The sequence below is a fragment of the Mirounga angustirostris genome, unplaced genomic scaffold, assembly GCF_029215605.1.
Source record: "Mirounga angustirostris isolate CCGP_5_RB_7025 unplaced genomic scaffold, mMirAng1.0.hap1 SCAF_1, whole genome shotgun sequence".
NCBI classification, from domain to species: Eukaryota; Metazoa; Chordata; class Mammalia; order Carnivora; family Phocidae; genus Mirounga; species Mirounga angustirostris.
In genome coordinates this window covers 163401767-163429402 of record NW_026991709.1, presented here as the reverse complement: position 1 = coordinate 163429402, position 27636 = coordinate 163401767, and the positions used below count along the sequence as shown (strand labels likewise).

General features: G+C 40.9%; 1 protein-coding gene across 5 annotated transcripts in view; it reads right to left on the bottom strand.

Moving 5' to 3' along the window:
- VGLL4 (vestigial like family member 4) overlaps positions 1-27636 on the bottom strand; it is a 194499-nt gene that overhangs the window by 126586 nt on the left and 40277 nt on the right. For 4 of the 5 annotated variants that reach the window (XM_054504597.2, XM_064592232.1, XM_064592227.1 and 1 more), the window contains one exon: positions 13508-13584. In XM_054504597.2, the coding sequence (XP_054360572.1) occupies positions 13508-13584 (77 nt within the window). Of the gene's footprint in view, positions 1-13507; positions 13585-27491; positions 27631-27636 lie in introns of those variants that run through there. The other variant, XM_045861836.3, reaches the window with a different exon arrangement.

Below are 27636 nucleotides of genomic sequence, written 5' to 3'. Positions count from 1 at the left end.
ACCTTTCAGTTTTTAAAAATTCACTAGCTAGAATTCAATCCCTATCAAAATACCAACAGCATTTTTCACAGAACTAAAACAATTCTAAAATTTCTACGGAATCACGAAAGACCCCGAAGAGCCAAGGCAATCCTGAAAAAGAAAAACAAAACTGGAAGTATCATAGTCCCAGATTTCAAGTTATATTACAAAGCTGTAGTAAACAAAACAGTAGGAGACAGGCACAAAAACAGACACACAGATCAATGAAAAAGAAGAGGAAACCCAAAAATAAACCCACAATTACATGGTCAATTAATCTTCAACAAAAGAGGCAAGAATATGCAATGGGAAAAAGTCTCTTCAATAAACACTGTTGGGAAAACTGGACAGCTACATGCAAAAGAATGAAACCGGACCACTTTCTTACATCCTACACAAAAATAAACTCAAAATGGATTAAAGGCTTAAATGTAAGATCTGAAGCCATAAATATCCAGAAAAGAGCACAGGAGTAATTTCTCTGATATCAGCCATAGCAACATTTTTCTAGATATGACTCCTGAGGCAAGGGAAATAAAAGCAAAAATAAACTATTGGGACTACATCAAAAAAAAAAAAAAAGCTACTGCATGGCAAAGAAACAATTAACAAAACTAAAATGCAACCTACTGAATGGGAGAAGATATTTGCAAATGACATATCCAATAAAGGGTTAGTATCCAAAATATATTAAGAATTTACACCAGAAAAACAAATAATCCAATTAAAAAACGGTAGAAGACACGAACAGACATTTCTCAAAGAAGACATCCACATGGCCAAAAGACACACAAAAAGACATTCAACATCACTCATCATCAGGAAATGCAAATCAAAACTACAATGAGATATCACCTCACATGGGTCAGAATGGCTAAAATAAAATACAAAAAAAACAACAAGTGTTGGTGAAGATGTGGAGAAAAAGGAACCCTCATGCGCTGTTGGTGGGAATGCAAATGGTTGTGGAAAACAGTATGGAGGTTCCTCAAAAAGTTAAAAATAGAACTACCCTATGATCCAGTAGTCACACTACCGGGTATTTGCCCCCAAAATTATAAAAACACTAATTCAAAGGGATACATGCATCCCTATGTTTATTGCAGCATTAATTACAATAGCCAAATATGGAAGCAGCCCAACTGTCCATCGATAGATAAATGGATAAAGAAGATGTAGGGGGTGTGTGTGTGCGTTTGTGTGAGAGAGACAGAATATTATTCAGCCATAAAGAAAAATGAAATCTTGCCATTTGCAACAACACAGATGAAGCTAGAGAGTATAATGCTAAGCAAAATAAGTCAGAGAAAGACACCATATGATTTTGCCCATATGTGGAATTTAAAAAAACAAAATAAATGAGCAAAGGAAAAAAAAAAAAGAGAGAGAGACAAACCAAAAAGACTCTCAACTACAGAGAACAAACTGATGGCTACCAGAAGGGAGGTGGGTGGGGGGGTGAGTGAAAGAGGTAAAGGAGATTTAGAGTATACTTATCATAATGAGCACTGAGTAATGCACAGAATTGTTGAATCACTATATTGTACACCTGAAACTAATTTAACATTGTATGTTAACTATACTGGAGCTAAAATAAAATTAAAAACTAAAAAAAAAAAAACCCTGAAAAAAATTAATTAGCTAGAACCTCAAGTTCAATGCTATTTGAGTTATCTTGCTCCTGACTTAAACTGCTTCATTAAACATATTGATCATAGGTTTCTAGTGGGTTACTTTAATCAATGTAAGAAAGTTTCTTTTGCTCATGCTAAGTTTTAATCATATACTGATGGTGAATTTCATCAAGTACTTTTTGAATTTCTGTCATGAACACTACATGGATTTTTCTTCTTTTAATCTACTAAAGTAACACAAATAATTTATTACATTATAAGAGTTTCTGTTACTGACCTATCCTCGCATTCCTATGATGCAAACAACTTACCTGCACATGTAATATGTTACTTTTAATACACTGCTAGACTGAATTTTTTAATACTTAATGTAGATCTTCATATCTATGTTAGAAGGGAAACTGATTTATAATATATACATATGCTTTGTGCTTTCCTTGTCCACTTCTAGTATCATAATTATATTACCCTTACAGAGGAGTTAGAAAGTGCTCTACACACTAGAATAGTGTTACAGGAGATTTGTTTCTTGAAGACTTGATAAAATTCACTTATAAAACCATCTGGGGCTCATATCTCTGACTACCTCTTCAATTTTTCCTAAAATCACTGACCAAAATTCAGGTTTTCTGCCTCTCTGTGATTCAAATAAAATCATCCATTTCACCTACAATTTTTCATTGTTTGTTGTATGTGTATTTGTATTTGTGTATTATTCTCATCTATACTCATTATAATGCCCCTTTTGTCATCTCCAATGTTCTGTAATTGCATATATTCTTTTCCCTTATCAATTCACCAATGATTTATGTCACTTACTGGCCTATTTAAAAAAAAAAAACTTTTTTATCATTTAGGCTAATTTTCATTTTTACTTATAAAAATAAGAGCAGAGATCAATTCTTCTCTTTCTACTTTGCTGTTATTACTACTACTATTACTATTATTATTTTGGCTGTTCATTGAGCCCATTAATTTCCTATTTTTCTAATAAATGCATCTTCTCTGTACTTCTTTGGCCTCATCCCACCAGAACTTCCATCTGATGGATGTTTTAGATCTCTATTACTTCCTAAGTTCCTTGTGATATTCTGCAAAATTTTGTTGCCTATCTTCCAGATCACTAAATTTGTCTTTAATCATATCCACCTGATTCTAAAGCTGATGTATTTAATCTTTTAAGTTCAATAACCCTATTTTAAATTTCCATGAACTTTATTTGCAGAAATAATATTTTTTCATAGCAGGCTATTATCTAACATATTCACTACCTCAAATCTTTTTGAAGATACCAACTAACATGTTTTCAGCTTCTATATTCCACGAAGTCTGCTTACTCTGGGTCTTTCTTTCATCCTATTTGCTTTCCTTGAATGTCGGATGATCCTTCGATATTCATTCATACTTCAGCAGAAAAGACTAGGTCAATCAACAAGGGCAGCTAATGCATGCCTCTCCGGGTTAGCTAGCGTTGGGTCTCTCCTTGGGGAGGGGCAACTGTAGGCTCTATGTAAGAGTAGAAGAGGTGTCCATTGACCCGGCTGGGCTTTAGGGTATATGAGTGGGAAACCGGCAAGACAGCAGGCTGGGAGACAAACACAAACCTGCAGAAATATTAAAGTCTTTCCTCTAGTGGTGAAGGATTTTTGCCTATAGGAAGGCTTACATTGCCTTGCCCACCCTGCTTTTTGTGGGGGGTGATCACACTGATCTTAAGCTCTACTCTGCTTCTCTCAGATCCCTACACCCACTGGAGGAATGCTCCCAAGACAGAGTGTTCACTTTCTTCAGAGCACAGTTCTCAGCTCTTTGCCAGAGGGTCACTGTCATAAATGCAATACTTTAGTTTCATGAATTTGGCTCTAGGGCCCCTTCCTGTCAGTAGCGGTTAGCCACTATAAGCTCTGCTTTTAATGCCATTTTCTTCTGCACCTGTGTTTTGGGTTATGATTTTTTGTTTTTGTTTTTGTTTCCTTTTGTCAGTCTAATCCCATCTGTTTTCAGTTTTCCAGGAATTCTTCCTAACTTTTGGTCTACTGAAGGTAGGCATCTTTTGTGGTTTTCTAGCAGTGTAACAGATTTTTTTAAAGGTCTGTATTTTGTTATTTTAAAGGGTTTTTATTAAAAGGGGAGCTAAAGGCATGTGTTCAGGCTGTCATTTTACCCCCAAAATCCAGTTTGTCCTCCTGAGTTCCTAAATGAAATATTCCTTTGTAATTTAAACTGTTTTATTCAAGGCACCCCAATGAGCACTTTGCTAAGGAAAAGAAAAATCATTCTTCTCAACCCTTGCTTACTGGTGAACAAAACAGATTTCTGCTTTGTCAAGTTCATTAAAAAAGTGACTACAATCCAGTTAAATATGGCAAGTTCCATGAAAGTGACATTTAAGCAGTATTTTTCAGAGGGAGAAAAAAAAACACATATAAAGTTTATGAGAAAGACGGTCCTAGAGAAGGAAATGGGAACTTCCCCAGATTTCAAATAGAAAGATTTATTCATTTCATTTACAAGGAATCAAGAGTTTGATCCAATAAAAAGGCAGTTACAATTACTCTAAAGCCACTAAGGATGTAACAGTTTGATCTTTCAAAGTTGATGCTATTTCCCTAAAACTGTAAACCCAAATGTATTCCTTCTGCAAATTACATCCACATCCAAAATCAAGTCAATAAGTATTTCATAAGCGTGTAACATAAATCTTTCTAACAAGAAAGCGAAACAAGGTGAAGCAAAGATGTGGCCTCTGTCTTTTAACAGAAAATCTGAATGGGAAGAAAAAATATACACATATCCAAATTAGCTTCCATATTAAGTTAATGAGAGATACTAGGAAGTGGTTTGATGTTTTCAGCTCTCAAAGAATTGCTATGGTAATTCACAACTACAATGAGAGGAGGGAGAGAAGCTGATGTAGATTGTTTTCTTTTAAAAATCTACTATTATTTCAGGTCATATTAATAGAAGTATTGAAACTAGACCAGAAAAGCACATACTAGATAGATAATTACAGGTCTGATCTCGGCAAGGAAATGACTGTTTGGCTCAAATGGAATTTTAAAAATCTACACATTTTACATAAAAATCCAGGATTCAGTCTGTCTTCAAGAATCAGAAAATTTGGCAAACCCAGCCCCATATTCCCATGTAAAAGGAATCACCGGGAGCCCATGAGCACTGGTATGTGTTAACTGGCTCTGATGGGAGGAAAGACCAAACAAGCCCCAATCTGTAGCTTCTGCCGCAGCATTTACACTGCTCCCACAGTGGTGGACTGCAAGTTCCCAGCACGGTGCCCTGAGCTGAGCTGCACGCAGACAGCTCCCATGAGTCAGCTCTGACATGACTGTGACTGGAGCTGGGTTGTGGCTGCCTCCTGAAAAGGGGCAAAGAGCCCTGTGTTCTCCAGGATTCCCCCGCTCCCTACAGCCTTACACGTGGCTGCTTGCTGCCCTTGGCACCAGTCTCCCTTCCCACTCCCTCTGTCCCTCCATCCCAAAGAACTCCAGATCAAAGCTGGTGGTAGTACCAGGTACACTATCCCCAGACCACACACAAACATCATTGTTTACATCTGAATGTACCTATTATAGGAGGGACATGGAGGAGCCAGAGGTGGCAGAGGAGATAGTGACCCCCAACGGTGAGTTTAGAAGGCCTATTCAACAGAGAATGGTTGCGGGTGCTGGGGACATGTGGAGAAGATCCTGCTCAGGGCAGTGATTCTCCAGATGCAGAGCGGGGAAGAAGGAACATGCTGGGAAGCAGAGGGTACACTGAGGAAGACGAGCATCAAATGAAAAAAATTTCAAGTACTTCATCCAAGGATTCTTGACTCTGAAACTTTAAACTGAATTGCAAACGACATTAAAATAGCTCATTACATTTTTATGTATATTAAAGGAAAGCGTGGATTTCTAAAGACTGAGAAATATTGGTTTAAAGGAAACATAATAAACCATCCTCAAGTGGCTAAGAGCTATTCGGTGGAAGAATCTATTTCCAACATCCATTATGCTAATTAACGAGCCATTATTTTCACCAGTGGAGATCCATTTCTAACATTTATTACGCTAATCTGAGCTGATATAAAAGTACAAAAATAGCAGAGACATTTGTAGTAGCTGTCTCTGGAGGGCAGCCCTTCTGATTATATGCCAGGTACCTACCCTGGGAGGCAAACTTTGATTAAAGCAACTGACCACACCTAGAGTGTCTTAAAGCACATAAGTACTCTCCCACCTTATGTTTTATGAACTTTTTAAAAGTAAAATAAACTTCTGGGAGGTGTTATTTTTCAGTGCCATTGTTCACAAAAGGGGACATAACTGAAAGCACAAAGCGTATTATTAGTGACTCCAACCTTTAGAAAGGGCAGTAAATTCAGTCCTTATTTCGAAAGTCTAAAGGAGGCTTGGGAACAGGGAGTCGGAGGAAGAGACAAGCTCCCCCAAGACCTCGCGCCTGCCTCCCCTGGAGTCTGCTGCACTCCCCAGCGACAGATGACGCTCTGTTATTAAGTGCTCCTTTGGCAATCACAGCGTGTGACTGCATATGAAGGCACTGAGAGAAGGGACACACTTTGAACTTTTTTTTTTTTTTACACTTTAATCTTGAATTAGGCATCCAAAGTTTTCAAGCTTAATTTTTTTCTCTGACACCTCCCACTCAGCCTACTGCAAAAGTTCCTGTTACAACCATCAAATGAAAATGTTTCGCCCACTATTATTATCAAGTGCAATATAGTACTCCTTTCAATTTGTTCATTATTAGTACAGTAATAGTGATAATTATAATGAGTCATTTTTGCTAGTGTTAAATAAATTAATTCCTTAGAGATGAGCCTTTCACTACAGTGCTTACTTTATTCCCAACAGATGTTTATTAAATGCCAACCATATGCATCAAATGGCACATGCTTGGAATACAAAGCAGTATGGAACAGGACCCTTGCCTTGAGCAAGTCTAGGATCTAACAGACTCACAGAATCTTAGGTCGGCAAGCGTGGCCACCCACCCACTGCCAAGTCTCTCCTACAATGAGTCTGCACAGTGGTTATCTCATCTCAGCTTGAACACTTTGGCAATAAGGGATCTGTTATTTTGTGAGGCTGCCCATACCCATCAGAGCATCTTAACTGAGAAATATTTACTGGAAAAGAAGGCTCCAAATAAAGAGTTCTGTGGCTGTGAGCATCTGAGCCACGGACACACATGGCAGGGTCCCTGCGGCTCTTGAATACATGCCACTACCCACCCTAACATTTGGCTGATTACAGCTACTTAATACTCATGAAATGCTATTTCACTGGTTGGGAAACATCTTCCAAAGAAAAACCTCTTTGCTAACTTATTAGTGGAGGTAGACTATACAGAAGTTTCGTATGTATGTATGTATGTGTGTATGTATATATGTTTGCATTCATGCATTCGTTCGTGCATTCGTTCAGCAGTCCGGTCTTCAATGCCCTCTCTCTGAGAAGGCATACAGCAGAGAAGTTAAGGGTTTAGGCTACAGAGTTGGGCTGCCTGAGTTCAAATCTCAGCAGGGTCACTACCAGCTAAGGATCCTTATTTATTAGTATTGTAATTTACTATAATTAGTATCCAAATCATTTAAACTCTGTAAGCCTCAGTTCCCTTATCTATAAAATGGGACTAATATAATACCTACTTAATAGGGTTTTTGTGAGAACTAAATGAGATAATACAGTGATTAAACTGAGGTTCACAGACAAAGCTCGGAAGTCTGTGAGGGATTTTCACTTCTGTTGTTATTTCAATGAGAATCTTTTTGGCAACTGGCTGGCTCAATCAGGAGAGCATGCGACTTGTTCTCTGGGTCGTGAGTTTGAGCCCCATGTTGAACATAGAGTTTACTTTAAAAAAAGAAAATTGGGGGCGCCTGGGTGGCTCAGTTGGTTAAGCGACTGCCTTCGGCTCAGGTCATGATCCTGGAGTCCCTGGATCGAGTCCCGCATCGGGCTCCCTGCTCAGCGGGGAGTCTGCTTCTCCCTCTGACCCTCTTCCCTCTCATGCTCTCTCTCATTCTCTCTCTCAAATAAATAAATAAAATCTTTAAAAAAAAAAAAAAGAAAATTGGGGGAAAAAATCAGACATTTATTATACAACCAGGTATTGGCACATGATTTCAGAGACCTGTTTGCATTTCTTCCTGGTCTAATGAGAAAAGGATAGAAATAAGCCTAATATGAAATTTAAACATTTGCACTAAGAGAAAGCCAACTTATGTCACCTCCATCTGAATAATGAAGTATTTTCTAATTTGCAAAGATAAACGTGGGCAAGAAACTGCGTCAAAGGACACAGCAGTACAGCCACCCTGACACTGAAGAATCAAACCCAGCACGAGAGCAGGACCACACTAGAGGAACAGGCTTTTGTTGGAGCGGATTACTATTGTATCACGGTTAACGTTTATGGCTATATTTAAATTATAAATTCATATTCCGGTTATGAAATTGCAAAAGAACTACATGCATAAAGATTCTGTGCCTAGTTTTATGCTTATATATATTTAAGTAACATTTTAATAAAGATAACCATATTGTGATTATGCAAGAGAATGTTCTCATTTGAAGAAAATACATAACTGAAGTGCTTAGGAGTAAGGAGGCTTGGTATCTCCTACTCTCGAGTGTTTCAGGAAAAATAATCTGCATATATACATATACATATGTATATACAAATATATGCACATATATATGAGAGAGACAATGATAGAGGAAATGGGACAAAATATAAACCACTGGTGAATTTGGTTAATGGATATATGATAGCCAAAGAATTAGAGCACCTCACACTTAGGAGGATCTAGCCCCTCCTTCTTAAAGATCCAGATCCAGAATTCCCTACGGAGTATTATGAGACCATTAACTCAGCTGGGACAAGGGATCCAACAACAGAATCACCTGGTAAGGCATTTTCAGAATGCTTACAAACACCCCTTCCTCCTCTCTTCAGGAATCACTGCCACAGTGGGCCCCTGTCATGGATGGAAATGCATGCTTTCCCTCTTGGGTGTTCTAAGGTAAGAAGGATAAAAATCACTAATGCAATGATCAAAGCCATCAAATTAGGCTACAGATGATCAGATGGGCATCCTTTCAATTAACATCTGCTAGACAATCTTTTTAAAGATTTTTATTTATTTATTATTTGGCAGAGAGAGAATGAGAGAGGGAGACAGCGAGAGAGGGAACACAAGCAGGGGGAGTGGGAGAGGGAGAAGCAGGCTTCCCGCTGAGCAGGGAGCCCGATGCGGGGCTCGATTCCAGGATCCCGGGATCATGACCTGAGCCGAAGGCAGACACTTAACGACTGAGCCACCCAGGCGCCCCATATCTGCGAGGCAATCGTGATAGAGCCGTGGTACAGCTAGGAGCACACTTTAGGGAACAAGATGGAGCTAAATAAATTTAACCAAAGGGGAAAGACCATTTTCTTGAGCACCTCTCTAAAATTTGGGAACAACAGAAGCTGAGAGAGGAAGGAACTTCTCTAATGGAGTAGTCACGTTTGGTTACAACTGGGGTGCCAAGTCCTCCAATAAGAGAATATGATGATGTCACTTCTGTCTAGTCACCAATATATTCCTCATGATATTTTCATGACCCATGTGTTAGTCAAGTCTTCCCAGTACCTGAAGGGAGGAGCCAGCAGCAAGTTTATCCAACAAAGGAGATATAAAACAAATCATGTTTTTTCAAGTGCAGGTCCCAATTCATCAATGGATCCTAAAGTCTATTTAATGAGTCATGACCCAACTCTCATTTAAATAAAGTAGAATATAAAGAACAGGCCTATCATCATGCAAAGTCAGGGTAATTTTTGTTTCATGCAGCTTTTGTATCATTTATGTCAATATATCAATACATGGTCACAATATACTTTTTTACTCTGTGCCATGGTCAAAAATGTTTGAAAGCCACCCTAACAGACGCTGAGAGGAAAAACAAGAGAATGAGAGGAAGAAAGAGAGGAACAAATCAGGAGCAGATCCAGCCGATCTGCTCAAAGCAAAGTGGTGGCTAAAGAACCCATGACCTGTGCACACCACAAACGGTTACTTTATTGATGCAGAGGCTGGTCACGATCTTGCAGGAAGGGGAAATTTATCTGAGAAAACAGTACATGAGTGCAATTAATCATTATCTTATAAGTAATCAGACAGTCTTCTTTTTTAAAGATTTTATTTATTTGACAGAGAGACAGCCAAAGAGGGAACACAAGCAGGGGGAGCGGGAGAGGGAGAAGCAGGCTTCCCGCGGAGCAGGGAGCCACATGCGATGCGGGGCTCAATCCCAGGACACTGGGATCACGACCGAGCCGAAGGCAGACGCTTAGCAACTGAGCCACCCAGGTGCCCCAGACAGGCTTTTTTTTTTTTTCCTTTTTAAGGCAAAACAGACCACAACCTATATACATGAAAGTATCCCCTGCACCCAGGACATCAGTCCCCACAATGAGAAACGCTTGCACTCCTGGCAGTGCTTTACTTGGAAGGATTATGGTAATTTATGATCAATTAGTCAACCTTCAGTGACCTTCAGCAAGTGAGCTGGTGGGTACAGCAGCAACCCCAGCCAAGGCTGCCTTCTCTTCCTGTTCTCTCCACATCAGTCACAATAACCTTATCCCGCTTTTTCTGATCATAGGCATGCTCATCAGAGCGGATCAAAAAGTGCTATCCCCTCCACCAAAATCCTCAAAACCAAAACTACATATTTCTTAAAATTATTTTAATCTAAGTGAAGAAGTCGGCAGACACAAGAAGATCTCACCATCAGAAGCTACACGAAATTCCCAAAAATATTTTGTAAACATCACGATAAAATGAAGTATTGCGTTAAAGACGCAACAAAGTGTTGTTCTAATAAACCTCAGTGTCTAAGTGTCCTGTCCTCAAATTTTGTTCAATTTTGACTACTAAAAAACAGACCTGGGAAAAGGTTGGGGTCTTCCCAGCACCAGCCTCAATCACAACTGAAAGGAGAGATTCCTCCAGCACACGGAAAACGGGCAATCTCACGTTGTATTTTCATTAAGTACCATCCAGGATTACCCTAGATGCTGATTAAATCAATGTCTCATGAGCAGTGGAATGGATTATTTTAAGTAAATGTATTCCTTCTAGGCCATCCAGATAAATGACTATTGTGTTACTACAAAACCATCATTTCACTATTGACTTCAGCTCTACAGTGTCCCATTGAGATATTTCTTTTATTCTCTGCTAGTAGACATAATGAAGCCTTAAGGCTATCAGGTATTAGAGACTCAAGTCCTAATAGGCACTGTTCTCTTCAAAATGCTCAAACAATAACATCTTCAAAAATGCCTGAGTTTTCAGTCTCTGTGAGCCAAAGAAAAGATAAGTCATTTAGGTCACCTACATGAGTCGGGAAACTGATCTCAAGTAGTAGAACATTTTTCTGTTTGTAATAAGACACCCAAATCAGATTACATACACAAGACTTTTTTAAAGTGTTGAGGAGAATGTTAAGTGTAAGAGCAATTTATAACAAAAGCTAAAATAGAATTAATCTAGGGCAGAGAAAGCTGATTCAGGCTGAACAAGCCCAAGTAGGTCTTAAGAAATCTACTGGAAGACTCAATGCTCAACTTTGCATAAATTTTCATATACTTATATTACTAGATAACAAAAAATACAACGAATGCCTAGTTTTTGAGCTCTGTGCTCTCATGGTGGTGATGCACACACCACCACAGTAAAAATATTTCTCAAAAATGTTGCCTACATGTTAATAATAATTATAGACATCTTTGGACTTTTTTCCTCTTCTTTAAATATAAAAAATGATCCCAAGAAACTGAAATCATTCCAGAATCATGCCAGACCATTCCTAAACCAACTGGAATCACCAGAGTCCAAAGAAGAATATTCCAGAATAAAGTCTACTCTGTGATCGTTCTGGCCTTGCATATGCATAGGTCCTTACTCTGCAAATCACTAACGGCTGTGTTAAACACAAGAGGAAAGCAAGAATTCCTCTCTCCCTTGAAATTATCATTCTGTTTCTATCACCAAGTATGCCCAGTCTCCCCCTACTATACATTCTACAGCAGCAAGAGTTAAGTTCATAAGCTCCACAAAGGCAGTGTCTGTCCCTTGTTCATCTACGTATGCTCCTTATACATAAGGGTCCAATCACTGCTCACTGAATTGGTCTCCAGCCTGAACAGTGACCCTGAAGCTGGGCTCCAGGGCTGAACTTGAGAAAGCAGCACAGAAAGAGAAGAAACTTTTACTCTCTACCCTCAAGACACAAAGAGCTGTCCCGAGGTCATTACTTCTATTTTTTATTTGTATAATAAACACTATCTTGTTTTACTAATCCTAACTAAACGTGGGCATTATAAAACAAACTCAAAATACTGTCTTATAAAGTATAAAAACTTCTAAATTAACTATATTCATACTTAATGAAGCTTGTAACTAGCTATTCAAGTCAATAACATGTATTGCAATCTTAGAGGCTTAAAGGAGTTTTTTGTGGGTTAGATAAAAGCCTACAACCTGAGCTGCCTCTCCTTAGCTCAGGGTCCTTGAGAATGACACTTAACATCCCTGAGCTTCAATTTCCTTAGCAAGGGATAATTATACCACACCAAAGGGTAGTTATATCCTCCCAACAATCAAAAGCTAAGTAAATGTAGATTATGTGCAAGGTTGAAAAAAACAAACAAAAAAAACCCTCTAATTGTTATCTCATCCAATCACTAGTCTAAAGATAACCTTGTAGGACTGTTGGTAGTAGAAGAGGGTGGGAAGATACAGACACACTGATAATAGAGAGACGAGAATATGTCCTACCAAAAGCCAACCAAGTGCCAAGAGAGAACAGAGCATGGAAGTCCCCCATCAGGAGCTGAGAGCTAAGATAAGCACCATCTATGCAACAGCTCACTGAATCCTCACAAATACCTTCTAAAGTGTTGCTATTTCGTGTTAGTAATGAGGAAACAGAGGCTTAGAAAAACAAAAATTTGGCCAGTAAAAAGGCAGAGCTTATATTTTAAGGACATGCACCTTCCAGCCTGCCAATTCATTGAGCTCTAAACTGGAAAGTAGTTCACCTTTAAGAACTTACAATGTATGAAAGCTCAACCTTAGATTTTTTGTTGTTGTTGTTATTAGCATGTCAGTGCTTAGAAAAAGAACACTTAACTTTGTTCCCATGTAAAACAGCCATTCTCGCAAATAGTGTTCAGCAAGCAACCTTAACTTTGAACAAGAACATTTAAAAACAAATACGATGAGCAGGAAAACCACTTCAACACATTGTGGAGTTACCTTGTGGAGGACAATGTCATGTTCTCTTTCCTTTCGTCTGTCCCCCACTATATTAGTGAATTTTTCCCCCAACATTTGCTCTTTCTCACCGATGCAAATGGAATTTTCAAGACTGTTTTCCATTATATGCACTGCATATTACCTATGATAGGAATGATCTTGACTTTTTCCACCTCTAATTCTCTGCTGGTCAATTAGTCTGTCAAGCAACACATTTATCTAAACTTCCAGAGACACTTAAGGACTATCTCCACTCAAGACTGGGAAGCCAGAAAGGATGACTTCCTTGAGTTAACCCTTGGAGCTCCAGCATCCAAAGATGACATTTATAAGACTTACATGTTCTAGCATTTGAAAATAAAAATGAGGGTACTAAGCTGTTATCTCTGAGGAAAACAACCAAAATAAACTACATATAACCATAAAACCAAGTGGAGAAACACATGAGTCTATTATAATTCGGGAGACAAGAGGGCATAGGTAAAAAGCACTTTAAAACAGGTTTCTGACTTACGTTTTTCATCATCAGCATGCACCAGAGATGCTGCCCTTGATAAGACATCCAATGGTGTCTCCATTCCTGGTTGGAGCCTAGAAGGAAAAAAAGAACTTAAAGAGAATTCAAAGGACTCTTTTAGAATTCTGGCAGTTAACAATTAGAAAGATTCCCCCACCACATGCAAATCACAATACAGAGGATGAAATTCTTCCCAGTCTGTGAAGAAATCCAGTGGATTTGGTTCAGGCACAGATAGAGCAAAGGGTTAAATTCCATTCTGTCTACTAAGCTAAACCTTGCTGATTCCAGGAAGCAGCTAGTTTTAGAGCTAAAAGAAGGGATATTGTAATATTCATGCCCATGTTATTTGTGCTTATAAATGTTTATGTGCGTGCATAATAACATGCCCATACAGACATACGTAGTAAAAAACAGTTTTGGAACAAAGGTTGCTCTATGAACATAGCATTACTACCAGTCTGAAATTTCTGTTGTGGTGGTGTTTGTTGTTGGTTTAACAAAAATTATTAAGATTGAACCGTTCTGTTCATTCACCTCCTTAGCCAAGAGACTCTGCATGACTGTGTCACTTAATATATTCGATGTACTCATTAAAGGTCTGTGAATTCCAGTGCTGAGTTAAGTGGTATTTTAATTCCAATAGGAATCTTTATTTTAAAATATCATGTTTTGGGGGCGCCTGGGTGGCTCAGTCAGTTAGGCATCCGACTCTTGGTTTCAGCTCAGGTCATGATCTCAGGGTTGTGAGATCAAGCCTTATGTTGGGTTCCACGCTGGGCATGGAGTCTGCTTGGGATTCTCCCTCTCCCTCTGCCCCTCCCCCCCCAAAATAAATAAAATAAAATGCTTTAAAAAATAAATATCATGTTTGTATGGTACTTCCTATCACCGCCACCCATCACCAATTTACCTAGTGCCGTGTTTTTTTAATAACCCTAGGTTTTATTTTAAATTGTTTTCTTAAATTATAGCATACATAGAAAAGCAAAGATGGCAAAAGATTCAAAGATGGTGGAAAACCTAGCAAATCAGGCCACTTTGCCCAATTTTCCTTTTCTGGGTTATTTAAACAAGCGACACATGCACACACACATGAACATACACACAGGCACACACAATTATTGGGAAAATAGGCACAGCCTATTAGTGCAACTTAACTATACCCTTTTAAAGACACTCCACACTTATTATGCCTTCTTCAACATTTACTGAGTACCTATTGTGTATGCGCCAGTTATAAGACATGGCAGATCAGCTTGCTTTGCTAATTTTGTATTTCAGGTCTCCAAAGAAACATCCAAGTCTTGACTGGCTATGCAACTTCATTTAATAAGAATTAACTATCTACGAGGTGCCAAGGCAGGAAAATAATAAAAGGCCAGTAGTTATTTTCAAAGAGCTTCCAATCTGAACAGTAGACATGCCTACAAGAATCTAGTTTAAGAAGTATTTTCCAAAGTGTTTTGCACTGTATGTTCATATTTCCTAAGAAAAAAACTGTTTAGAAGTTTGGGAAACGCTGAAGTAAACCAAATTAAGCCGCTTCTTTTCCTTCCTGTGCTTCAAATCTGTTGCTATATCTTCCTTCTGCAGGAGGCTAAGGCAGTGGGGACAGTAGCTCTCTATATATGAAATCTCTCAGGGTGCCTGGCTGGCTTAGTCGGTAGAGCCTGTGACTCTCCATCTCAGGATCATGAGTTCAACACTCGGCATGGAATGGAATGGAATGGAATGGAATGGAATGGAATGGAATGGAATGGAATGGAATGGAATGGAAAGGAAAGGAAAGGAAGGGAAAGGAAAGGAAAAGGAAAGGGAAAGGAAAAGGAAAAGGAAAAGGAAAAGGAAAGAAAGGAAAAGGAATCTCTCAATTTTCACCAGCCATTCTTTTAATGTTTAATTCTTTAAACATCTCTTAGGGAACACTTAGGAAAATAATGGATTAAAGTAAAATGTACTAAGTACCAAAACAGGGGTATAAACAAAGTCCTATAGAAATACAGATAAAAAAAAAAGAAAGAAAGAAATACAGATGAATTCTGAAAGACTGTGGAGAAAACAGAACCATGAGCCTCTGAAGGATGGATATATAAGTTCTTCCAGAATAGAAGAACAGAATAAGAATCTATTCAGGAAAAAGTTGCCCAAATTGGCTAGAAAACCAGAGTAAAACAGGGATAGGAAGTAAGAAACAGGGATGGGAGTTTCGATTGGGGCCACATCGAGGAAGGACTGAGACTTGGGTTGGATCCTGTATGTGTTAAGGAGCCACTGAAATCTCTGAGCAGAAAACTAGCTTGGTCATCGACACGTTCTATGAAAATTATTCTGGTAGCACCACGTAGTCCCATTCTACAGAATGGGAAGCCAAAGGCAGGGTAAACAATTGGAAAGATACAGCTATGCAGCACGCAGAAGGTAACAAGGGGTGCTGTTGCCGGAGCTGCGCGGACAGGAGAAAACCAGAGACAGACTGACAGGTCTCAAAATGTGCGAGGAGACAAAGACAAATACTGGAGAGTCTCTTCAGTGTGAAATCTAGAAGACAAACTCAGAGCCAGAGAACAGTTTGGTGGTTGTAGGGGGAGGGGGGAGGGGACAGGTGAAGGGGGCCGAAAAATAAATAAATAAATTGCTGAGCAATACCAGAAATGGCGGGGGGGGGGGGGGAGATGTGAGAGTAAAGTCAAAGCAGGCTGTCAGTGAGGGCAGCAGTGTCATCAACCAGAGTTCGTGTCTTCCTTTGCAGAGACAAGAAGAATAAAAAAAATTAAAAAAACAAAATGACATTCACATTCCTAATCATCTTGGTAAAATAGAAAAGATCGTCTCTTGAGAGTAAGGATTTTTGAACTTGTTCAAAGGTGGAGAAAGCAAAGAAAGGTTTGAACAGGACAGGAAAAGGTCTGCTGAACTCTCAAGAACTCAGTTATATTCTCTTCACCTAAACCAGTTTCCTATTCAGGCAAGAATTGGGCTTAAAGTCTTTTATTTTGATTAAGTAAATGCTGATAAACATTCTACTCCATATTACAGTATTTAGACTCAAATTCCTTAATTTCCCAGTGAAGTTGAAGTGTCAGGCTTTTGAAGGACACACCCTTCCCAATCACATAGTCTTAACTCTCCTCTCACATGATGAAAATTCTAAACCCAAACAGATATACATTAACACGTCCCTTGAGTTATGCAAATTACACAAAGAAGTATTACACACAGAAGCAAAATATCAAAGCATAAAAACATCAAATAACACAAAGTAGTAGATGCAGAATTCTAGCATCGTAGAACATTACGTATTTAAATTTATTTAGATACCACGGAATCCAAACCTCCAAGCAACTTAACGTTCAAAGTAGGCAGATAAGAGATTAGGTGTTTAAGGTTCACCTACAAGGCACCTGCCATCTGCTGCAGCCTTATTAATGAAACCAACCGATTTTTATTATGCAATTATCCTGAGTTCAGGGAAGTACTCGGGAGAAGTAAAAGAGAAAGAAAAGATACGATCTCTGCTTTCAAGGAGTCATGATCTTATTGGTGAACCTGAAGTATAAGGAATAGGTTAACAGACCATTTTTTAAAGGAATGAGGTAACAAAGAGACAAACTTCAAAAAGCAAAACCAAAGTGTGCGTGTGTGATAAAAGGAGCGGTCGGTGCCAGCTGAAGCGTCCACCTTGTGAACATCTACTCTGCTCCGTGCGGGCACGTGTGTGCCGCAAAGAGCTCCCTCCCTAGTTTCTCCCCCTCAGGCTGTCATGCTCCTCTCTGACCTCTCTCTCACCTGGATCACACTGTCGGAGTAGTTCCTGGGTGCAAGGACCCCGTCTTAGCCTTACATGTACACTCATACTGGATCAAAAGCCTGAAGAAAGGTGCAGAGACAGGAATGAAAGCCCAAGACAGGGAAATTGAGACCATTCTGGTCAGGGTGGAGAGTCCTGGTTAAGAGGAGGAGAAGCTAAGTTCGGGTGAGCACGATGTGGGTGGACGGAGGAACCAGCCGAAGGCTAGCTGGGCAGGTTTACACTGAGCACAGTAGGCAAAAGGCAGCTATAATTAGTCCCTGAGCAGGCTGCTGATCTGATGTTACCGAGATTTTTGTTTAGCAGTTCTGGAGAAGATGGTTTGACTTGATAGAGTGAAGTAAGAAGTCACTGGAAGCAGATGAGTTAGGAGGCTTCTATAGGAACCAGGTGTGAGATAAGGACAGTAGGGGCTGGTTCAATAAATATAGGTAGGAGATGAAGACCAGCAACTATCTAGCCACAGAAGACCTAAGCAAATACAGGTGGAAGAGAACAGTAATAAAAAAAAATTTTTTTTAACCTTATGAAAAAATTTTAAAAAAACAACAAAACATGTTAGTAAAGTTGTGGGGGTTGCGGGGAGACAATGGTTATAGTATTTGATGGAGGGTCACACCAAACTGAGAGGCAAATCAGCAGAGTGGTTATTTAAGAGGATGATCTTTAGACATCAACCCGTCTGAGTTTGAATTGGGCTCAGCCACTTCCTATCTTTGTGTCCCTGGAAAATGACTTTACCTCTGTGTGTCTGTTTCTTCATCTGTAAAATGGGAATATGAATTCCTATTACCTCCCTCATAGGGTATTATGAGAAGGGGATAGGTTTTATACGTATTAAAATAGTATTTGTCAAAATTTTTGCAAACATATCAAATAAATTGCAAATGATGATGGTAAATGTTTTGAAAAAGGGTACCGACCACTACTTTACATGGTGATGTCTGAGATGAATGAAAGCTGAGACCTCAAGGAGAGGAATTAGTCTTGCAAAGGGAGGCAGGGAAGAGACAAAGAGCATTTGCAAAACGCTCAAGACAGATCCAAGCTGGGCTTGGAGATGTGGAGGGAATGACCTCAGCACAGGGAACACAGGAGAGAGGGGCCAGGAGGTGGGGCAGGGAAGCGGGCAAGGGCAAATCAAGCATGCCCTGTGGGGCGCGACAAAGCTGAGACTTTATTCTCAGTGCAAGGCCCCTGAATGGTCTGAATGGTTTTACACAGGGGAGAGAGATGCCTGGTTTATTGTATATCCTTTATGAACCATAAATCATTTACTACCTTTTGCCAAAGATTATGCAGCATCCAGAAAATGAAGCCAAGTACATCCCAGTAGCATGTTCTCCTTTCTGTGATGGTCTTCACATTATAACATCATGATAACCAAAAATACAATCACTTGAAATGCTCACATCTGAAACATAACATCAAGTGAGAAGAAAGTAGTTTTGGAAAAAGACATCATGTGCATCTATAAAGGTGTTCTATTCTTTTGCAACCCATTTCCAGTCTATCCATTCACCTTCCCTGGCGATTATTGACAAATATGACCATAAGTCATCATGAACAGAATATGCATTTTGTTTTGTTTTGCAAGCAGTAGTCCATATTTTCTCTGCCATCCCATATTCTTTTCTTCGAACTCCCTTATTGCCAATACTAACTAATGCTCCTACAAATAGTTTACGGTGGAGAATTAGAGAATAAGAGATCAATTCTAAAGCTATTAAAACTTAGGGACATTCAGTGCTAATGACAAGCTCAGCTATAAATTTGAATGCTATTATTTGGACTTCCACAAAGAACTGTCCTTTTTTTTTTTTTTAAGATTTTATTTATTTATTTATTTGAGAGAGAGAGAGACAGAGAGACAGCATGAGAGGGGATAGGTCAGAGGAAGAAGCAGGCTCCCCGCCGAGCCGGGAGCCCGATGCGGGACTCGATCCCAGGACTTCAGGATCATGACCTGAGCCAAAGGCAGTCGCTTAACCAACTGAGCCATCCAGGCGCCCAAGAACTGTCCCTTTTTGATCAACAAGAGGACAAAAGCACCTGTCTTGGAAAAAGAATCACAGGGTGTATTCAATTTTTTTTTCAGGCAAGAGAACATAATTTCAAGATATGTTATGGAAGTGTTCTAAGGAGATTTCCCAGGTGAAAGCTACAGCACCAGGTCTGCCTCACTCCATGGCTCTGCCAGGAATGGTGGTCTAACTACCGTATAATTTAGGAAAGACTATGGGAATATGGAGCAACTGTCCTAGCAAGGGCTGGAAACCAGTGGGGGTGGGGAGAAGCATATTCAAACCTCCTGATGTTCCTGCCACACTGTCACTTGGCCAAAAAACACAAACAGGAAGACATCACGATCCTGAGATACTGATGGCATCTCTAGCTTCCAGATGCACACTAGTCAGTAGCTCTAATTCCTGTTGGCCCTGTTCCATCCCTCTATCACCTGCAATCAGGGCCACTTCCTGGGATAATCTAAACCAGCCTCAGCTAATAAAGCACAACTGGAGGACAAGCCTACAAGTATGAACTCTCACGCCACCACGGGAGGTATATGACCTTTTTGGTCATCAAGAATTTAGAGGCTTTCATTGAGTATCTCCTATTTCTATTAAAACTATATACAAAAAAACAAAAACAAAACAAAAAATACCTATATACAGACGTTACAGAAAAGGAAAAGGAAACTCACTGCCCTGAAGTAACTTAAATCAAATAGGTATCAATCACACTGTCCATCTCAGTGAGAAGGACAACTGAAATACAATTTCAGACCAAATCATCACCAGAAGACTCTGGCAGCCACATGGAAGCAAAGCTTTGGGCACGTCAAGATGAGCAACCCTCCTAGCTGTTTTCTTCTCCATAGTGTGTCCAGTTGATGCCCCACTAACTTCTTGCAACACACATTCTTCCCGTTAACATCCAATTCTCAGACCACCCCTCTATGTTCTTGGGGAAAATATCTCATTTGTGTGATCCTTTTTTTCTTTTCACACTTCACCATCTGTTAAATCAATGGAGCCAGGACTTGAGCCCTACTTTAACACTTTCACTCATGCAGTCAACAATCACTGCTTTGTTCTAGGCTTTGCTCTATAAGCCTAACACTGATTGTATGGGCCATTTAACCTCTCCAGGCCCAAAGTCCCTCACCTAAAGAAAATGGCAATAACGTTGCTCACTTCATAGGGTCACAAACCTGGCCTGTGGACTAAATGACACAGTGTAACTGAAAGTACCTTGTAAACTCAAGTGAGAAATACATGTCATCCCCATCCAGCCACCACATAAGGTTGTGGAGCGCACGCTTTTCCAAAGCACACTCACATAAATTACTTCACTGGATTCTCACTGTAAGTTGGCCAAATAGGATTATTAATAGTCTTCTGCAGATGAAAAACCAAGGTGCCGAGAATATAAGTGACTTCCTGAAGAAACTAAGACTAGAGTCCAAGTCCCCTGACTCACCATCTACTGCTATTTTTACTATACTTAAGCTGATTTTCATAAAGACTTTTGGAGAAAAGCAGTTATTTTTAGTTTTATTAAGTTATACCACCCTCCCCAAAAAACTACTTCCATCATCAACCGAGGCAAGACTTCTAATCTGTGTTCTTTCCCTTATTCCTTGAGATACATCAGGCAATAACTTGTTTCTAAAGTGAGCAAAGGGAAACAAACACTCCCCTCTTATGAATGAGAAAACGATGCCATACTTCACTTTCTTTGAACAGAGACAGGCATGGAGTCACACAAATGGTAACCAAGACAGGTGAGAAAATGCTTGCCGTCAGCTGGGTCTGAGAGTGGAGCAAGCCGCTCCCGGCAATGAAATGGAAGCCCTCAAGGCTGCAGGCTCCGCGAACGGGTTCAGTATTAGGAAGCATGGTTTTTCGACTTAGTCATGCTCAAGAAAACCTGCTTTTGGGTTCCAATAGATAACTGTTAGGGATCAGTGAATGATATTTTCAAATGTGCACCTTATTTGTATTTCTCGCAACCTTAAATTGTACACCACATCACTAAATAGTCACCAGCCCTTATTCAAAACACTCTTCCAAGAGTCATACTATCAAGACGCCTGGGTGGCTCAGTCGGTTAAGCATCTGCCTTGGGCTCAGGTCCTGATCCCGGGGTCCTGGGATCGAGTCCCGCATCGGGCTCCTTGCTCAGTGGGGAACCTGCTTCTCCCTCTGCCTGCCACTCCCCCTGTTCATGCGTGCGCTCTCTGACAAATAAATAAATCAATCTTTAAAAAACAGTCATACTGCCAAAGAAAGAGCATGAACAGATGGATCCTCTGCTAGGCCAGCGTTCCCTACCTAGGCATATCGCTGGCGTGAATAACTGACCCATACTGCCATAATGTACAGCACCCCACCAAGTAGCATGTCAGGGCCTGGCCAGCTTCCACTTACATCCAACTCCTCACCTCTACACATAGCCACTCCTGAAAATTTATTTCAAGGCCAAATGTATTAAATCTAAACAATATATCCACATGTTCTATACTTATTTCCAGAGAACTGAAAATGTGAATGCATAAAATCCCTAGTTAGGCTGCTTTTAGGTGCTTGCCATCCTCAAGCAGAAGCCCCAGAATAAGAGTCAGCTGATGGCACTACTGGGTATTTACTCCAAAGGTACAAATGTAGGGATCCGAAGGGGTACGTGCACCGATGTTTATAGCAGCAATGTCCACAATAGCCAAACTGTGGAAAGAGCCAAGATGTCCATCAACACACGAATGGTTAAAGAAGATGTGGTGTGTATATACACACACACACACACACACAATGGAATATTATGCAGTCATCAAAAGGAATGAGATCTTGCCATTTGCAACGATGTGGATAGAACTGGAGGGTATTAGGCTGAGCAAAATAAGTCAAACAGAGAAAGACATGTATCATATGACCTCACTGATATGAGGAATTCTTAATCTCAGGAAACAAACTGAGGGTTGCTGGAGTGGGGGGTGGGGTGGGAGGGATGGGGTGACTGGGTGATAGACACTGGGGAGGGTATGTGCTCTGGTAAGCACTATGAATTGTGCAAGACTGTTGAATCTCAGATCTGTACCTCTGAAACAAATAATGCAATATATGTTAAGAAAAAAAAAAGAAGAAGAAGGTAGCAGGAGGGGAAGAATGAAGGGGGGGAAATCGGAGGGATAGACGAACCATGAGAGACGATGGACTCTGAAAAACAAACTGAGGGTTCTAGAGGGGAGGGAGGTGGGAGGATGGGTTAGCCTGGTGATGGGTATTAAAGAGGGCACGTTCTGCATGGAGCACTGGGTGTTATGCACAAACAATGAATCATGGAACACTACATCTAAAACTGATGATGAAAATTAAAAAAAAAAGTCAGCTGATGGCAGTCCTTCCATTGTCCTAGAAAATTATAAAACTTGGTAAGCTGGGACAGTCTTGTACCCTTTCCATAATGATATGAGGCCCCTCCTATGAAAGCTCTGCAGGACGCAGTCTATGGGTTGGGCAGCCATCCATCTCTTTGTCCTCCAAAGTGGGATTCATTAGATGTCGGAACAAGGTAACCTCAGGCGTCTGCCATCACCTGGGCTCTGCCTACTGCTGGTCTCCACCTCCCATCATCTCAATAGAGACTGAGATCCCAGGCAGCTTGGGCTGAATAAAGGGTACCACTCTGGATGTAAAGTCCTGAACCAATGCTCAATTCAACCACTTCAGGTTTTCTTATGCTAAAATGGATGACTCTATGGACCTCCTTAATCACCCCTCCGCCGGGGCCCCGAGGCGTGTGTGTTAGGGATATGATAATGTAGTCGTCTTGATGACCCTGGCAATGGGAGCTGCCAAGCAGTGCTACCATGAAGTAACCAAATCCTCCAGTCCTGTAATACAGTTTGGTATCAGTGTCAGCCCTGCACCTGCACAGACAGTACGAAAGCTGACCATGTGCCAGTCGAGTATATAAGCCCAATGCTGCAAAACTAAACTTAGGTTACAGCATATTTCCTGATCTTTTATGTGAGGCTGCTCGGTGCTGGTATAAAATTCTCCCTGCCGGCTGAAGTTTACCCATCTCCCCAAAGGGTCCCATAGAAACTGTACGGCGGGCCCACACTAACACCACTGTGTCTAAGTAAAAGAAAATAAAATTCAAGTCTGGACTTTTTGAGACTATCTATTCCCACCATTTCTCGACACTGTTGTCACATAAAAATGAACTATGCTTTTCTTTCTCATGTTGAGGCTATTGTGAATCTCTCTTCATTTCCAAGACCTCGGCCTCCTACAGCACTGCATATGAAATAAGGGAAACTCACTGGCATTTTTAGTTTACTCTGGATATGCCTGTTCTTGCCATTTCTTTTATTTGGATACTTAGAATTTCCCATTCACAAGTCCTGAGGTGCCCATCCTCTCAGGGACCTTTTTTTTTTTTTTTTAAAGTAGTGGAGCCCAACACAGGGCCCAAACTCACAACCCTGAGATCCAGACCTGAGCGGAGATCAAGAGTCGGATGCTTAACAGACTGAGCCACCCAGGCGTCCCTCTCAGGGACCTTTTACCCCCAAGAACGAGACACATGAACTTGCACCAAAGTCCAAGGTGGCAAACTTCCCATAATACTTAAGTCTAACTGTCCATTGTTCCAAAATCTCAACTCAGCCTATTAAAGCCTAGATAAAGCCTTCTAACCCATGACACATTATACCATTAAGAAGCACTCTAGTTATCAGCATCAGTAAATATGCTCAATTCTCATTATTCACAGCTGTCATGCTCTCTAAAGTCTCCAAGAACACTGCGTTAACGAACACTGAACCATTGCTCCTAGGAAAAGCACACGGTTAGGTTCCTTTGAGCCACTGGTTGCATTTTTGTCAACTGATCAATACATAGCCTTGTTTTAGGTGTTTCTGTTTAAAGACACCTTATGTGATATCTATTACTGATTCACTCACATTGAGTTCATGGCCAACAGCACTATAATTCATGCCTGAATGAAACTTATCTAAAGCACATATTTTCTCCTCGTATTTTTTCTGAAAGGCACATCACAGCCTCCTTGCTCTTGGGAACACTATGCTGGGGGGCCAGTATAAACACCAAAAACAACAAAAAGCCCCCAAATGAGAAAAATGTGGCACTAAATAGACCAGAAGTAGGAGTACAGTGTGAGAGCTGAAACAAGAAGTCAGAGTCTTGACTTGCCTGACCTCACCTGGGAAGACTCAGGTTTTTCACCACTCTGTGCATGTGCAGGGATGACGGAGAAAGTCCTGCAAGTTCAGATTCAGGCGTCCAAATAAATTTTAGTAAGTAGATGAAGAAATCCGAGAATGGACTGTATCTGGTTATCAGACCTGAGGCATGAGACACAATGCATTCTACAAGGTTCTCCTCCTTTGCAAAGGAGTTGTCATACTGCGTCCCAGGTAGCAAGAATTTTTCTGGTTTCAGCACCTCCCACTTATGCTCCTGCCTGCCTTTCTTACCTTGACAGATCATACTCTCAAGATCTGGCAGCCCAATTTTTCTTTCTTTCTTTCTTTTTTTTAATTTTACTTATTTATTTGTCAGAGAGAGCACTAGAGCACAAGCAGGGGGAGCAGCAGGCAGAGGGAGAAGCAGGCTCCCCGTAAGGAGCCTGATGCGGGACTCGATTCCCGGACCGTAAGATCATGACCCAAGCCGAAGGCAGATGCTAATCTGACTGAGCCACCCAGGCGTCCCATTGGCAGTCCAATTTCTAAGCAGTTGTTGTTGCTGTAGTTGTTTCAATGTGGTCAGATTCTAAATTGCTACAGACCGTTGGCAGCATTCCCTTTTCTCTATTAGGCTCTCACATATCGACTTCATTACCTTTAGATGGGCTCCCTAAAACAATCACAAATGAGCTTCGGTTATGCACAAACTTAGCAAGCAAGAACCTTCTCTCTCACCAGGTTCTGCAATAGCTTATCTAACACAGGCCAAAACCAGAGTTGGTATCTTAAGATCACTACAGCGTCATAATTTTAGTTACATTAAAATTTTCCCAATGTATGTGACTTTTACTTCCTGAATTTACAACTCGTATTATTTTAGGAAGTCATAATCAAAGTTGCAAAGCAACTTTTATGATGGTTATTTTATTTTTCATTCTTCTAAGGCAAACTAGAACCTGCACAGCAAAACTACCCAGGAAAGATACTGAGGAAAGACACAAAGTAAAATCTTCCTTGGGATTTGTTTTGGCAGCCAGGAAAGGTCAGGAACAAGGCTCCATAAGCAGGTAAGAGGAATTTCCCCTTACAGCACTCTTGTCAAACAGAACATCTGAAAGTGAAAGTTTGGTTTCATAATGATGGTGTCTGTAAGAAGTGTTAAAAGTCTTCAGGTGAACTCACAGTTCTAAATCAGTTGGGGGAAGTGGCGATGACTGCCATTAAGAAGCTCCCTCAAATCTTCAAAGACCTTTATAATAACATAATGCAAACTACTTTTCGGAAAACATTATTCCTTGTAATTCCTGAACTTCTATGATGTATTGGGAACAGATACAATTACCTTCTTATAGAGGAAAATCAAATACAAAGGTTAAGTAGAAGTAACTTCTTCTGGTCACCAATTTAGTAGGTGACAGAGATTGGACTTAAAGTCAAGTCTCCAGAAATAAGCCAGAGCTGTTTTTACTACAACATTCACAGTTTTGGAATGTAGTCCATGGTTATTTATAGCAGAATTATCTTCTTAATTGTATTTTGTTGGGTCAACCTAAAAATTAGTTTGCACTCCCTTCCAAATGGAAAGCAAAAGCAAGCTGCCCCAAAGTGTGACAAAAACAGTGGCAGGGGAAATCAGCCTGGGATTAAAGTTGCATGAAAATTAAATAACAATTTGAGGGGTTTACATCATTTCTACCGTGGGGAGATGATTTTCAGCCAGATGCAACAGGAAACACACAGAAGGAAAAAAAAACCCAACCAATCAACCAACGCAAAATTGTGTCTTGAGTGTAAGACAACAAATTTCTGAAGAAAGTATTTCTAAACGCATTATTTAAAATTAAGGCATTGAGATTTAGAGATGATAAATAACTTGTTCCAAGATCGTGTGTCATCGGTACAGCCTTAAGGCACTGACCCCAAAGCTCTCTTTCAGCTACCCACGCTACCCCTCACAGTCATGCGCGGCAAGGAGGAAACAATGAGCATTACAAGTTAGTGGACTAGAGCAAAGAGTTAAAGTTTGGTATGCTAAAATGGTATGCAAAACTGACCTTCAAATACCAATAGGAAAACTATCTTTTCTTGGTTTTTGTCTTTGAATGTTCAGAGGAAAGAAATGCAAGCCTTCATTCTCGTCAAGGTAGGCTTGGATTTAGAAAAAGATTTGCAAAATCTACAAACTGGAAGACAGTACCTTTCAAACAGAGGGAGCAACCAGGGGCGATAAAAACTAGAAGAGCCGTCTCCACCGCCAGCTCCCGGGCTGCTGGTTCTTATTAACCACAGAGAAGGAAATAGAACCAGCAAACATACAGCACCAATGATCAAAGTGAAACCGATTTTTTTAATCATCTAGCTTAAATACACGAATATATGCCAGGAAAGTGCATAAAGACTAAGTTAATAGCCCAAGCAAGTACTGTCATCCTAACCTAAGACATTTCACTGTCTCAGTGTCAGGAATCAAAGGAAACTTTAAGCAAAGCAAAAAAAAAAAAAAAAAGGAAAAGACCTTTGCGTTTCGGCGAGGCCTGCACTCGGTGCTGAAGAGTGTGCCGTTTTGTTTTGGGGAGGGGCAGGGACTATATGAAGAGAAAAGAAAGACCCGTCCCAGCTGCCCGTCCTCAGCCCCTTCCCGCAGTCCTGAACCCAGCCCTCCTTTGCCGCTGGCCAGGACCAACGGTCTACAAGGCGCGCCGGGCCCCCTCCCCGGCCCCGTGCCGTGCACTCCCAGGACGCCTTCCTCGTGGGACCCCCCCCCCCGCCCCGCCAGGAGCCGGACCTCCCTTCGAAAGCCCTGAAGCTTCGGCTCCCGCTGGGAGCCTCAAGTTGCCCCGCGAGAACCAGCCGCCTCCTCCCTCCAGGAGGACGCCCTCAGTCCTGCTCCGAGTCAGCCCACCCGGACTTCCCCCGCAGGCCAGCCCTCACGGGCCCGGTTCTCCCGCACTCACCGCCGGGCGGCTCTGGGCTCGCCCGCCTCGGGCCGGCCGGGCCCCGTGGGGGACGGGGGCGGGGGTGGAGGCGGGGCCGCCGAGCGCGCGGGGCGCACTCCGGGGGCGCGCCGACGCACAGGCGCGCTCGCGCCCGCGCTCCCGC